Source organism: Solanum verrucosum, unplaced genomic scaffold, assembly GCF_900185275.1.
Source record: "Solanum verrucosum unplaced genomic scaffold, falcon-dt-bn FXZP01000203.1, whole genome shotgun sequence".
Classification (NCBI taxonomy): Eukaryota; Viridiplantae; Streptophyta; class Magnoliopsida; order Solanales; family Solanaceae; genus Solanum; species Solanum verrucosum.
The window spans coordinates 604,774-620,981 of NW_026020815.1; the positions used below are offsets into that span (position 1 = coordinate 604,774).

Genomic DNA, 16,208 nt, shown 5'->3' on the forward strand with positions numbered 1-16,208 from the left:
ATTTTTTTTGGCTTAACAAAAAGTTTTGAAAGAAAGTGGTGATAAAATTATTAGAAATGGTAGTCCTTATATAGATTTCAATTAGCTACACCAAAAGTTATTATATAAATATTATAAAACATGATCCACGACATATCATAGAAAGTTTAGGTTGGATTGTTAGCCATTACTGAAAAAATGATTTAAAAAAATAGTATCTTTTTTTTTATTATTTTTATTATTTTTATAGTAGGTTTAAAAGAGTTTCTTAAGCATTATTTGGGCAGTTTTGATGTTTTAAATTTGTCAAAAGTGAGAATTGTCTTCCTCAAATATTTATCAAGCTTTAATTATTAAGTTTAATGGGAAAAAGCAATTTAATGAAACTAACATTTAGAACTATATATTTTATAGTATTTATTACTTTTTATTTATTTAAAGAGTTTGGTGCAATTTTTGAAAGGTAAATTGAGTTCAATTATTTTTTGTCTATTTTTTTTTAATGTCTGATGTAATTTTTATCTTGTGGTTTCTAGAACTTCGGTGGCAATTTTTTATGTTTTTGGTTAATTCGTTTTCCATAGTACTCGTGAGTTTGGTAATTATTTCATGAAGATCAAACGTATTTATTTAATTTTTGACAAATTTAAAAGATCAAAATTGCTTAGTTAATACTTAAGGAATTTTTTTTAATCAACTAAAAAAAATAAGAAATTATTTTGGTAACTTTCCCATCCAAGTTATGTATATTTCTAACAAATTTAATCCTTCATAGTGAAACTCTAACCACTCAACTTATTTCTTTTTTTAAAAAAAATACTTAAGGCTTGGAGCTGCATGTCCAAATCTGCTAATTTTCTATTTTGTAAAGCTTTTTGGTAAATAAAATCAATTTACTTGCAAAAAAAATAAGTATCAAAAATAAAATCATAAAACGTCTGGTTAAACTAACAAGTGCTTAACCGCTATGAAATTGTGAGCTGAGGTTAATCAACTTATGACTTGTGATTTATTTTGACTTATAAATACTTGGCTAGTTATGAATATATACTTTAGCATTTAGTTGTTTTACCACACATTTAAATAAGTCAAAATTGCTTATAAGTCACATTGACCAGCTTATAAATTTAGTCAATAACCTCTACTAATATTACAAATTGTCAATTATATATGACATATTGTTGGTTTTCTCTATACCTTCACATTAATTTATTAATTGAATTTAGCATTGTATATTGTTCGCTATGAGATTTGGATAGATATCATTACGATTTTAGAATTTTTAAATCATGATAAGAAAAATGTGTATTAGTATAGTTATATTTTTCAACTTACAATTGAATTAATATTTACGATTTCTCCTTTGTAATCTCAAAACCAACCTTGGACCATAATAAGGCTTATATTGGATATATATAGTGAGTTCTGTAGTCTAAAATATAGATCTATAGACCTTTCTCACATCCAAAATGATATACCAATAAATATTCTTTTTTATTTTAAGTCAACCAAAGTTTTTCTCGATGTTGAGAAATAGTATGCCAATAGACTTTATTTTTTCTTTGCAAACTTGAAATACAATTGTGTTCTCTTTCAATTAGTTGTACCAAAAGCAATTATACGTGAATGTCTCATCATCTATTCATTATAAAAATTTTAAAAAGTTAAATATTTGAAAATTAGAAGTTGTGTTCGGTCATGACTCATCATGAATATAAATTTGAATTTTTATTGACTTTTATAAGTAATTTAGTGGGAAAAAATTAAAATAACTTTTTGTTAAAATTCTTGAAAATTTTGAAATTCAACTTCAAGTTAGATTTCGAAATTTGAATACATGATGAGACATTCACTTAATTAAAGTGGGACTGGGACATGCGGCATCGGCGATGAAAGACGGAGTTTGAACTTTGAAAATTGAATGTGTACTGGTGAGGGAAGTGGGATTGGAAAGTGCACACTGCACTGTGCAGATGGAAAACTGAAAAGTCAAAAATTTGAAAAGTCTTTCACCTAATTTTCCATTTTGCATATAATATTTAATATTAATAATTAATATATTATAATATAATATATTTCGGTTAAATCAAAATATCAAAATATACAAAAATCACATACCAAAAATTGAACCGAAATATCGAAACTACAAAAATATTTACCGTAAACCGAAATACCGGAAAAATTCGATTCAATTCAGTATTTCGATTTTTCGATATTTATACCCGGCCCTACTTGAAATACAATTGTGTTCTCTTTCAATTAGTTGTACCAAAAGCAATTATAAGTGAATGTCTCATCATGTATTCATTATAAAAATTTTAAAAAGTTAAATATTTGAAAGTTAGAAGTTATGTTCGGTCATGAATATAAATTTGGATTTTTATTGACTTTTATAAGTAATTTAGAATGGAAAAATAATTAAAATAACCTTTTATTATTTTTAAAATTCTCGAAAATTTTGAAATTCAACTTCAAGTTAGATTTCGAAATTTATGATCAAATATATTTTTTGGAGTTCAAGGTCAAATTTTTTTTTATGATCAACACCTCCAAATATATTACTTGTAAAATATGATCCACGAGGACTACGACATACACTATATCAAAATCAGCTTTTAACGGCAATTAATGCATATTAATAAAAAATGCTAAAGTCATTACTCACATTAGTTAATTGTTATTGGATCCAATATTGTTATAGGTTTTAGGGACATTTACAAATAGTGTTAATTGTGTCTAAAATAAATATATTATTGAGCAATTAATCTATTATCTATCGTTCATTAATTTTCATTAAAAATCATTTTTAATGATATCACGGAATATTAGTGTTAGCTGTATCTCATTAATTATATTTATAATTAAGTCTTGCCAAGTTAATATATATATATATATATATATATATATATATATATTATCCTTCAACATGAAACTTCAACCACACAACTATTTTGTTTTTTATTTAATGCAGAAGATAAGGTTTACAACTCATACGAAATTCTTTTTAAAATAGTGAAATGTTTCAAATGATAAAAATCTTCGAAAAGAAAATAGAAAAATATTCTTAAGTTTTTTTTTAAAGGCTAAATCTTTAAAAATAAGGTGTAATAGGGAAATAAAATAGAGGAAAAATAAACCTTATTTATTCCTTATTGATAGTGAAAAAGGAGATTTTTTGTACTTTTAAATAGAAACTCTCCTTTTAGTTATCGAAGGGAAGGGAAAAGAGACTCCACTTGCATCGTCGTTGCTCGACTTTGATTTTGTCAAATATTTTGATAAATAATATGATTGATAAATTTTTGAATAAAATTTATTTTAAAATATCATTAATCATTTTCTTTACTAAATAGAAATTAATTCCTGCGAAATAAATTACAACTTAATTAAACTCGCGAAATATACTCTTTATAAATTCAAATATAAATTTTTTTAGAGAAAAAAAACAATAAGTGTCCTATAATTTACTCTTTTATTGAGTTCATTAAAGTTTTGTAGTTTTAATTATTAATATTGTAGAACAGAGTCCATACTCCATTCTATCCCAAAGGAATCAATCCAAACTTTGGGCAATAATTCAAAACTTTGGGCATATAATTTCATCATGTTATTTTGTCAATGCCCCCTAATATATAGTCCCGGATCATAGGCGAACTCAGAATTTAAATATTTTGGATGCATCAATATTACCTTAGCTCAAATATGAGCTTTAAGATAAACTTAAAATAAAAATAGTGAAATAAACTCTTTAGCTGGATTCGAACCAAGGTCTCACGAGTGGATCCTCTAGTTTATACCAATAACACAATGACACTCATGTGTTTTTTATGGGTACACTGTTAATTATATCATAATTTCTATCAATTTCTCAAGATATGGAACGTGTGGTGCATTATAAGTTTAATGCTAAAAGTCAAGCTCCTAATAAAGCCAAACACTAAATTAAGATTGCCTTTTCAATTTTCATGTCATCATGAGTTAAGTGTGGGACAAAGCTTAACTAACCAAATTTATTTTTTGTTATGACTTTGTGTAAAAATACACCGGTCGTTATTCCAAGAAATCCTTCAATTATGCAAGTATATCCAAATTATTCTTCACTCTAACAGTTATTCCAAAATAACAAAAAAATAAACAATCAATTATAACTTTGCACTATTTCAATTGGACATTTTTGCGTTGTTCTTTTATTTATTTATATTTATTTGGAGGGGGAGGGTTGAATGTGAGAAATATAATAAGATAAGAAAATAAATAGTATAAATACTTCTCATTTTAAGAAGAAAAAAATGAAGTATAGATTTTTCTTCTAATTACGTGCATATTAGGTATGAGTTATTATTTCTGAACATTATTACGTACCTTTCTTGACTAAACTCTAAGAAAAATATGGAAAAAAAAAATCAATTTCAGTAATATTTTGATATTTACTTCTTTTAACGTTAAGACATCTCCAATTTCAATCAAGTGCTATCATATTAGTTTTGAAAAGAAAAAATTAAATAAATATATAGTCGAAAAATTAATCTTGATAAATTAATTTTCATATTTCATAAAATTGGCATTGTATACAATATTTTCATTTAAAATAGTTAGATTAATCTCATAACCTCCAAAATAAATTTTACTCAATCTCTAAATTTAAGAGCATGTATCCTTAACTTTAAATGGATGACAAAATATTTCCATTTTAAATAATTCAAGGGACATCAGCCCTTTTTTTTGTTGAAATAATTGTTGGAAGAAAAGGTATTTTTGATACATTTGATTTTTGGATATAGTTTGAGGGTATTTTTAAACTAAAAAAATATGACAAAGATATTTTTTATCCAAAAATATAACCAATGATAAATTTGATTTATTTTGAAGTATTTTTTTAATCTTTTTTTCCTAGTTTTAAGGAAGAAAATCATGAAGGCAAATATTTTTGCGGTGTGAATAATTCCACTTTTAATTGTCAAATCGGAACACTTTTTAAGGCATTGACAAGACTTTAGATTTATAATATTTTATCAAAATCAACTTCAGACATTTTTCACTGAAGTTATAATCTTACTAGACCTAATAACTTAAGACGCTTTTAAATTTTTCTGAAAATATAATTCAGAATTAGATTGTATTCAATTTGTTTCACTAAGAGTCATGCATGGAAATGAAAATATGGAAATGAGTCATTGAATAGCATTGATGTTTAATTACTTGAGAAGGTGACCTTCTATTTCTTTTTGTCACATGAAGAACATAAGCTAGGAGAACAAGAGGCTCTGGTATATCTTTAGTTTTCTTCTCGTACATAAATGTCCATGTAGTCCATTCATGGTCACATGATGTTATAATAGTGAAGGAATTGTACAACTCTAACAAGATCTCCACCAATCACTTTTCAAGTGATTGTTTTAGTTTCATATATGATCGACGGCTTCAATCACTTGACTTTGAAGTTTTATCTTTTCCATCTACAATCATAAGAGATAATAATAGGGTAATCAGTTCGAAAATGATTCATATCTAGAGAGAGGAAAATATGTATATGTTACCGTCATTATATGTCCAGTTAACAATTGAACCAATCTTCGACTTAGCAAAACGTTTTGATAATTAAGAAAGTGGTAATAAAATAATTAGAAACTATAGTCTAAAAATATTGACATCAATGCAAGGTTGTCTAGTGACTCTGTCTCACGACATAAATAATAATATGCCAATAAATACCCCCTTTTTAGTCGATCAAAGTTTTTCTAACGTCTAGAAATGATATGCCAACAAATATTTTTTTTTCCTAGCCAGCCAAAGTTTTTAATTCCAGAAATAATATGCCAATATTGTTTTCTAAATGACCTCAATTCCTATTAAAATAAAATTGTGTTCTCTTTCAATTGGTTGTACCGAAAGCTATTATAAATGGATGTTGGATTATGTTTTATGGTAACAAATTTTTTATTATTTTTAAAGTAAAATATAATATTTGAAAATAAGAGTTGTATAATTATATTTGTATCATAAATTCAAATTAGAATTGTTTTTTTTTATCTTCTGTCGGTAATTTAAAGTGTAAAAAGTTAATACACCTTTTAATTATTTTTTTAAGTTCTTAAAAAAATATAATTTTAAAATTTTATGATTAAACATAATTTTTAGAGTTCAACTTTTTAAAAAAATAAATCATAATCAAACGTCTTCTACGTATATACTTATAAAACATGATCCACGAGGGGAACAACATATCATGGAAGATTAGTGTTAGCTGTCCTTCAACATGAAACTTCAACCCCTCAACTTATAATAAAAAATAAAAAATAAAAAAACTTATAATTTAAAAAAATATATATATTGAAGATAAGGTTTACAACTTACAAGAAATTAAATTTAAAATAGTGAAATGTTTCAAAGAATAAAAACCTAGAAAAATAAAAAAGAAAGAAATATGGCATAAATTAATTTATCTTAATCTCAAGTGATTTTGTAAAGGATAGATTACTTAAATTAATATATAAGTTTTTTTGGGTCATGGATCATATGTCATCCACGTGGATTGATCCAACCAGATTCGACCCAATAATTTTACTTAGAAAACTGGATTGAGATTATCAACACAGAGATATTTAGCTTGTGGCAATATAACTTTGATTCTTTAAAATTTAAAGTCGGATTTGGAGTAATTCTTTAACAAGATTCGATCAATATTCATGTTAAGAAATTTTATCAAAATATTCTCTTGATTTCGAAGATAATTCAGAATATCTCTTGAGCCAATTAAAATGGTGATGTAGTACTTAAATTAAACATGTCAAAGGTCTGTTTGGCATCTTTGGGTATGTCTTGACATCTCTATCAGAACCGTTTGTTTTCTTACTACCACTACTATCTTCGAGATACAAATTTTAACACTTATACTTACTTTTTTTATTTTATCCATCGTGCAAATTAAATTTTAAAAAATAAAAATAATTAAATATTTAAGAAGTAATATACTAAATAAATAAGTGATGGAACGATGATGTACCAAAGTTGAAAACTTTTATTTTATGCTGTTAATTGCAAGAATAATAAGGGATTGCTAGAGAAATTAAGACTTAAAGAGAAAATTCAGAGATAATAAGGATATTAATGTTGTAGAAAAAATGATGAAATTTAGAAGTATTTATAGGTAAAAAAATGAATCAAAATGATTTTTTTTTTTAAAAAAACTTGAGAGTTTAAAATATTTTTGGGAAGTTTGGAGGTGTTTCGGGCTCCATTTTCCAGATATTTTAGTTGGCCCAACGGCTATTTTTGCAAAAATAACCATTGGCCTGCTATCGATCTACTACTAGGCCGGTCTACCAAGCTCCCGTGCCTAGACGGTTCAGCCACCAACCCAACCCATGAATCAGGTCAAAGGAGCCGACCCATTATTCCTAGCCGTGCCGGGACATTACTGATGCTTATCGGGGTGATACCGAGTTGACCCGATCCACTTGACTGGCTTAACACATGATGTAATAGAAGGGGTCGAAACCAAAGTGTAATTTAAGATTTGAAATTTATGTTAGTGCCCATCTTAAAACTAGAGAAACCTAAAAAGGAGTTGACTACAAAAGAATGAGAATATAATTAAAGCACACTATTAAATATATCAATTTTGTAATAGGTAAATTTTAATAATATTTTACATATATTGAACATTAAAATACAACTCTAGAACGAGGGGAACATATGTAATATTTTCTTCAAACACAATATTATTTATTTCACACACTAGCTAGTCAATATCACACATAGACACACATATATTTGTGTGTAAACATACATATATATATATATATATATATATTTGCATATGTATAAATAGGGCTATGAGCCATTGAGTAGCATTGATGTTTTATTACTTGAGAAGGTGACAATCGATATCTTTTGTCACGTGAATGATAAAGCCCAAGAGAGCGAGAGGCTCTGGTGTGTCTTCAGTTTTCTTCTCGTACAAAAATGTCCATGTAGTCCAATGATGATCAAATGATGAGATAACAGTGAAGGAATCGTACAGCTCTAACAGATCTCCACCAATCACTTTCCAAGTGATTGTTTTAGTTTCATGATTGACGGCTTCAATCACTTCCTTTATCTTCTTATCTTTTCCATCTACGATCAATAAAATCGAAAATATAAGAGATAAAAGATAAAAGTTACCCGTTAAAACTTATAAAGTACATAAGCTTTTGGAGCAAGTAATATGACCATCAAAAAACTTTTTTACTAAAAATATTCAATTGGAAATGGACTTTCTCAATATCAGACACACCTAAATGTAAAAAATTCATTCATATGTAGAGAGAGGGGAAATGTGTATATTTTACCGTCGTTATATGTCCATTCAACAATTGAACCAACATCTACCGCTTCACCTTCATGAATCTCAAAACTTTTGACCTTGCTAGGGCATATGTTGGATATATGATGAGGTTTGGCATGAAAAATATCGTGAACCAAATGTCCTCCACACTTCACCTCTACTGAAGAAATCAACTTACCCTTCAAACCCATATTTTTTTTGGCTTAACAAAAAGTTTTGAAAGAAAGTGGTGAAAAAATTATTAAAAATGGTAGTCCTTATATAGATTTCAATTAGCTACACCAAAAGTTATTATATAAATATTATAAAACATGATCCACGACATATCATAGAAGTTTAGGTTGGGTTGTTAGCCGATAATGAAAAAATTATTAAAAAATAGTATCTTTTTTTTTTTTTTTTTTTTTTTTTTATAGTAGGTTTAAAAGAGTCTCTTAAGCATTATTTGGGCAGTTTTGATGTTTTAAATTTGTCAAAAGTGAGAATTGTCTTCCTCAAATATTTATCAAGCTTTAATTATTAAGTTTAATGGGAAAAAACTATTTAATGAAACTCACATTTAGAACTTGTCACGCCTCGAGCCTACACCTTGAGCGGGACTGGCACTCAAAGACCATTGTTGGCCCCAAGCGAACCCTTGGCCTGACTTATTAACTCAACAGAAGACTTAACTCATCACATAAACATTTATGAAGGAACTAGAATGTCATAAAGGAACACTCAACTGGCCATTTAGGCAAACTCAAGTCTTTAACATAAGAAATGAAGAGTAAAGACAACTGAAATAACTAACTGACTATTTGTCTATGAAGCCTCTAAAACAACTGAGATGGATGTTGGGATAAACCCCACAACATCCTAATGGACTAAACTAGAAAAATAGATCCTTCGGAATGCAAGGAGACTCACCGACTGACTCTGAATTGCTCACTGGATCAACAGTGCGCTGGAATGTTGAATACATGATGAGACATTCATTTAAAGTGGGACTGGGACGTGCGACACCCGCTATGAGAGACGGAGTTTGAACTTTGAAAATTGAATGTGTACTGGTGACGGGAAGTGGGATTGGGACGTGCACAGTGCACTGTGCAGATGGAAAACTGAAAAGTCAAAAATTTGAAAAGTCTTTCACCTATTTTTCATTTTGCATATAATATTTAATATTAATAATTAATATAATAATAATATATATTATAATATAATAGATTTCGGTTAAATCAAAATATCGAAATATACAAAAATCACATATCGAAAATTGAACCGAATTATCAAAAATACAAAAATATATATCGAAAACCGAAATATCGAAACCAAAATACTAAAAAAAATTGATTTGATTCGTTATTTTGGTTTTTCAGTATTTATGACCAGCCCTACTTGAAATACAATTGTGTTCTCTTTCAATTAGTTGTACTAAAAGCAATTATGAGTGAATGTCTCATCATGTATTCATTATAAAAAAAATTAAAAAGTTAAATATTTGAAATTTAGAAGTTATGTTCGGTCATGAATATAAATTTGGATTTTTATTGACTTTTATAAGTAATTTAGAATGGAAAAATAATTAAAAACTTTTTGTTATTTTTAAAATTTTCCAAATTTCTGAAATTCAACTTCAAGTTAGATTTCGAAATTTTATGATCAAATATATTTTTTGGAGTTCAAGGTCAAAAAAAAAATTATAATCAACACCTCCAAATATATTACTTGTAAAATATGATCCACGAGGACTACAACATACACTATAACAAAATCAGCTTTTAACGGCAATTAATGCACATTAATAAAAAAATACTAAAGTCATTACTCACATCAGTTAATTGTCATTGAATTCAATATTGTTATAGATTTCAGGGACATTTACAGTTAGTGTTAATTGCATCTAAAATAAATATATTATTGAGCAATTAATCTATTATCTATCGTTCATTAATTTTCATTAAAAATCATTTTTAATGATATCACGGAAGAAACTTCAACCACACAACTGTTTTGTTTTTTTTTAAAATGCAGAAGATAAGGTTTACAACTCATACGGAATTCTTTATAAAATAGTGAAATGTTTCAAATGATAAAAATCTTAGAAAAGAAAATAGAAAAATATTCTTAAGGTTTTTTTTAAAGGCTAAATCTTTAAAAATAAGGTGTAATAGGGAAATAAAATAGAGGAAAAGTAAAGCTTATTTCTTTCTTACTGATAGTGAAAAAGGAGATTTTTTGTACTTTTAAATATAAACTCTCCTTTTAGTTATCGAAGGGAAGAGAAGAGGGACTCCGCTTGCATCGTTGTTCTTCAGCTTTGACTTTGTCAAATATTTTGATAAATAATATGATTGATAAATTTTTGAATAAAATTTATTTTAAAATTTTCATTAATCATTTTCTTTACTAAATAGAAATTAATTCCTGCTAAATAAATTACAACTTAATTAAACTCGCGAAATATACTCCTTATAAATTCAAATATAAAAGTTTTTTAAAAAAAAAACAATAAGTGTCCTATAATTTACTCTTTTATTGAGTTCATTAAAGTTTTGTAGTTTAAATTATTAATATTGTAGAACAGTGTCCATACTCCATTCTATCCCAAAGGAATCAATCCAAACTTTGGGAAATAATTCAAAACTTTGGGCAGATAATTTCATCATGCTATTTTGTCAATGCCCCCTAATATATAGTCCCGGATACGAATTCATAATTTAAATACTTTGGATGCATCAATATTACCTAAGCTCAAATATAAGCTTTAAGATAAATTTAAAATAAAAACAGTGAAATAAACACTTTAGCTGGATTCGAACCAAGGTCTCACGAGTGGATCCTCTAGTTTATATCAGCAACACAATGACACTAATGTGTTTTTTATTGGTACACTATTAATTATATTATAATTTCTGTCAATTTCTCAAGATAGATATATATATATATATATATATGATTTTTTCCGAAGTCATGGGTCCGCCTCTGCATTCATAACTCATCATGCATATGTTAATGACATTATTATTTTTAATAGTGATAAGTCTTCTACTATTAAACTCATCATAAATGAAATTAAGATTTATAAAAATACTTCTAGTCGACTTATGAATAAGGATAAAAGTTTATATAATGGAACTGTGGTGCATTATAAGTTTAATGCTAAAAGTCAAGCTCCTAATAAAGCCAAACACAAATTAAGATTGCCTTTTCAATATTCATGTCATCATGAGTTAAGTGTGGGACAAAGCTTAACTAATCAAATTTATTTTTTGTTATGACTTTGTGTAAAAATACACCTGTCGTTATTCCAAGAAATCCTTCAATTATGCAAGTATATCCAAAATATTCTTCACTCTTAACAGTTATTCCAAAATAACAAAAAAATAAACAATCAATTATAACTTTGCACTATTTCAATTGTATATTTTTGCCTTGTTCTTTTATTTATTTATATTTATTTGGAGGGGGAGGGTTGAATGTGAGAAATATAATAAGATAAGAAAATAAATAGTATAAATACTTCTCATTTTAAGAAAAAAAAAAATGAAGTATAGATTTTTCTTCTAATTACGTGCATATTAGGTATGAGTTACTATTTCTGAAAATTATCACATACCTTTCTTGACTAAACTCTAAGAAAAATATGGAAAAAAAAATCAATTTCAGTAATATTTTGATATTTACTTATTTTAACGTTAAGACATCTCAAATTTCAATCGAGTGCTATCATATTAGTTTTGAAAAGAAAAAATTAAATAAATATTTAGTCGAAAAATCAATCTTGATAAATTAATTTTCATATTTCATAAAATTGGCATTGTATACAATATTTTTATTTTAAATAGTTAGATTAATCTCATAACCTCCAAAATAAATTTTACTCAATCTCTAAAATTAAGAGCATGCATCCTTAACTTTAAATGGATGACAAAATAGTTCCATTTTAAATAATTCAAGGGACATCAACCCTTTTTTTTGTTGAAATAATTGTTGGAAGAAAAGGTATTTTTGATACATTTGATTTTTGGATATAGTTTGAGGGTATTTTTATACTAAAAATATATGACAAAGATATTTTTTATCCAAAAATATAACCAATGATAAATTTGATTTATTTTGAAGTATTTTTTTAATCTTTTTTTCCTACTTTTAAGGAAGAAAATCATGAAGGCAAATATTTTTGCGGTGTGAATAATTCCACTTTTAATTGTCAAATTGGATCATTTTTTAAGGCATTGACAAGACTTTAGATTTATAATATTTTATCAAAATCAACTTCAGACATTTTTCACTAAAGTTATAATCTTACTAGACCTAATAACTAAAGACGCTTTAAAATTTTTCTGAAAAAATAATTCAGAATTAGCTTGTATTCAATTTGTTTCACTAAGAGTCATGCATGATATTTTGATTAAATTTTCAAGCCAGAAAGGACGTACTCATCGTATTTGATTCCTCAATAATTAGTGAAACATTGATCGGCTATTTTCTGATGATAAGTGTATTCTTTTTCTTTTGTTTAAATTTTTTTTCTCATGTGTGACACTTCACGTGGAAAAATTATTTCATCATGATAAATTTAAATAAATTAATATTAGATTAAAGGTTAAAACTATCACCATATAATTAATTTATTTATTTCAATCGTGATATCCATTGTCTTCTTTTCCACCTTCTTAGTTGTGGTCTCATCTCTATCACGACATCAATATTTTTGATTTGAAAGGAGAGAGTTTAGGATTTTAAAGAAGCCAATTAAAAATATATTTCAAAAATTTAATATGTTTTTATACATTGTTGTTGTATAATGATAATTTCACTTAATATATTTGAAATTTCATGATAATTATTTTTCAATTATTACAAAAAAAAATCTATGAATTTTACAGGTGTCAAAATATTATGAAAAATCGACTGAACCTAATTGTATCGAATCGATTTATATCATTTTTTCAATAAAATTGTGAACTTTTATTTAAGTGTATAATTATCCCGAGCAATTGGGATGAGTTTTTTAGTTTGTAATAAAAATCAAAAAAAAATTGAATCGAACTGAATAATCTGACATGTATGTAAATATATTTTATATATTCACAATATGTTGAATTTAATATATAAATACATTTTATAACATTTTTCAAACATAAATATAATTACCTAGTCCTAGATACTATAATAGATACTCCATCAAACAATAAGGCAAAATTTATGCAAGCACTCCATTAAATATTTAAGATCAAACAATACGGTAACAAGGTTTTACATTCTTGACATTTTGGTGAAAATTTGAAGTGCTTCTTCAAGAAAATACTTGCAAAAGAAATCACAAGTAAATATTTTAATAATAGTATATTTTGAGGTGATATTTAAAAGTAAAAAAACAAAAAAATAAATTAACCGAACTATACCAATACCGAAGAATGATTTAGACGGTTTTAAAAAATCTAATTGTAATATACATTATAAAATACCTGAAATATTAGGATGATATAATTTTTTTAAAATAACAGAACCGTCCCATTGACACCTCGAATTTTATCGGATTTGAACGACATCTTATTATTTGTGAGTACATAAAGAAGATCTTGTGGACAACGATATAAAAACAACAAAATCTTTGGTTTCTATGACTTAAATTTTCTTAGCCAAAATCTAAGAAAATTATGGATTTTTATTTAAGTGTATAACCGTCCCTAATAATTGGGATGGTTTTTTTAGTTTATAATACAAAAAAAATCTGAACTGAACCGAATAATCTTACATGTAAATATATTTTATATATTAACAATATGTTGAATTTAATATTAAAATACATTTTATAGCATTTTTCAAACATAAATATAACCTAGTCCTAGATAATGTAATAGATACTTCATCAAACAATAAGGCAAAATCTATGCAAACACTTCTTAAATGTTTTTAAGATCAAACAATACAGTAATAATGTTTTACTGTCACGCCCCGAGCTACCCCCGAGACGCGGACACGGGACCTAGGACCACAAGTGATCCCAAGCTAACCCTGCTGGCATGATCATGAGCATACTAAATATAATCTGAATAATATAAATTGTGCGGAAGCTAAATCATAAATAAATCTGAAAGATGGGGAATACCCATATACTATAACTGAGATATATGAAAACTGATGAGTTTAATACAAAGAAGTTATTAACTCAATACTAAGTTGAATCTATCTATGTCTGAAATAAGCTTCTAAACTGACTAGAAATGTTGGGACATGCCCCAACTAGATCTAGCAAAACTGAAACTAAAGACTAAAATCGATAAAGATAAACATGTCACTAGTCCTCGAAGAATGAGGACTCACCACTGATGCTGCTGAACTGATGATCGGGAACCGATCTAAGTGTGATCTGGGTGATGAGAACCTGAACCTACATCACGAGAAGATGTAGCGCACGTATGCGTCAGTACTTGAAAGGTACTGAGCATGCAGGATAGAGTAAAGCTGAAAGAACATATAACTGAACAAAGCAATAAATCAATGATAAAATCTGAACATGATATAGATACTGAAAATACTGAATACTGAGCTAACTGAATGCAATGACCAAATTTATAACATGTTGAGACTAAATACTGATTGTACTGAAACATGGTCAATGCAATAGAGTCTGACTGAACTGTGGGAGCTACTAATAACCGACATAAAACCACATGAGCTAAATGTGGAGTCCGATGTATACGCCCCATCGAAAGGACCCAATATACCCTGCCAGAGGTATAGAGGCATGCTGGTGTGATCACTAAACTGATGTTGCCCACAGAGGGGACTTACACCTATGTGGCTCGTAGTTCTGGGACTATATGGGTACGCTGAAGCCCTAGTCCAACTCGGTATTATGCTACTCCCAATGAATTAAGTGGTTAACTAGTTATGACTGAATTTCTGTAATTACTGGATAGCTCGAAACTGAACATGCAAACTGAGAATGCAACAATTAATCTGATATTGATGCATTCATAAACTGAGGCATGTAAAACTGAATACTGAAATATCTGACCTAGCATGTGTAATTCAAGAACTAAAGAAATACATAGCTAGGGTTCTGAAATTCATGCGATAAACTGAGCAATAACATGATAATCTGATTTGGAACATTTATATAATTAATTCATGATGATCTGTTCAATTCTAGAAACCCTAGGTCTGTTCATAATCATGGAATCAAGAATCTGACTGAATTCTAGGGACCTAATGGGCGAAAGGAACCCACTAGTGAAATCCCACATACCTGGTGACGAATTCCACGGAGAAATCCTTTCAATTTCGAGGCTGGAACTGAAGAAACCTCGCTTCGTTCTTGAACTAGGGTTCTTGACTTCTCTTCTCCTTTTAGCGTTCTAATTTTCTAAGTTTTGATTAATGATTTTGACTAAGGTAAGTTCTAGTTATGTTTCTAGGCTAAAACTAATTAAAACCTCATGATTTAGGGTCTAAACGACGTATCTTAGGGGTTAAACGAAATAGAAAAAGACCAAAAGACCCTTGAATTAGCTGCTGTCGGAGTGACTGACGGTCCGTCGATTGGGTCCGTAGGTCGAGTCTGCCCGACAGGGCTTCACTAAAACAGGCATAACTTTTTACTCGGAGGTCGGAATTTAGCAAACTCGGTGGCGTTGGAAAGATAATTCAATTATCTTTCTAACCATAGATCATGGGACACATAATTAATTTTGTTCTAAGAGTTATGACCATCTGAAGTTGACCCGTCAGAATTTTCAGCTAACTGACTGCTAACCTTCGATCTACGGTCAGACCTACGGACCGTCGATCGAACGACGGTCCGTGATGGTCAACCGTAGTTCGTGTCAAAGGCTGGGTAAAGGAGGTCTTGATCCACGAACACAGACCACGGACCGTGGTCTGATCTACGGACCGTGAGTTTGTC

The 16,208-nt window shown here is 28.0% G+C and overlaps 1 protein-coding gene across 1 annotated transcript; it reads right to left on the minus strand.

The window, feature by feature from the left end:
- Positions 1-7,843: 7,843 nt before the first annotated feature.
- On the minus strand, positions 7,844-8,499 carry LOC125813460 (kirola-like). Its single transcript, XM_049492967.1, has 2 exons — positions 8,313-8,499; positions 7,844-8,097 (listed from the first exon to the last, which is right to left on the minus strand). The coding sequence occupies exons 1-2, from the start codon at positions 8,497-8,499 to the stop codon at positions 7,844-7,846; spliced, it is 441 nt and encodes a 146-aa protein (XP_049348924.1).
- Positions 8,500-16,208: the final 7,709 nt, after the last annotated feature.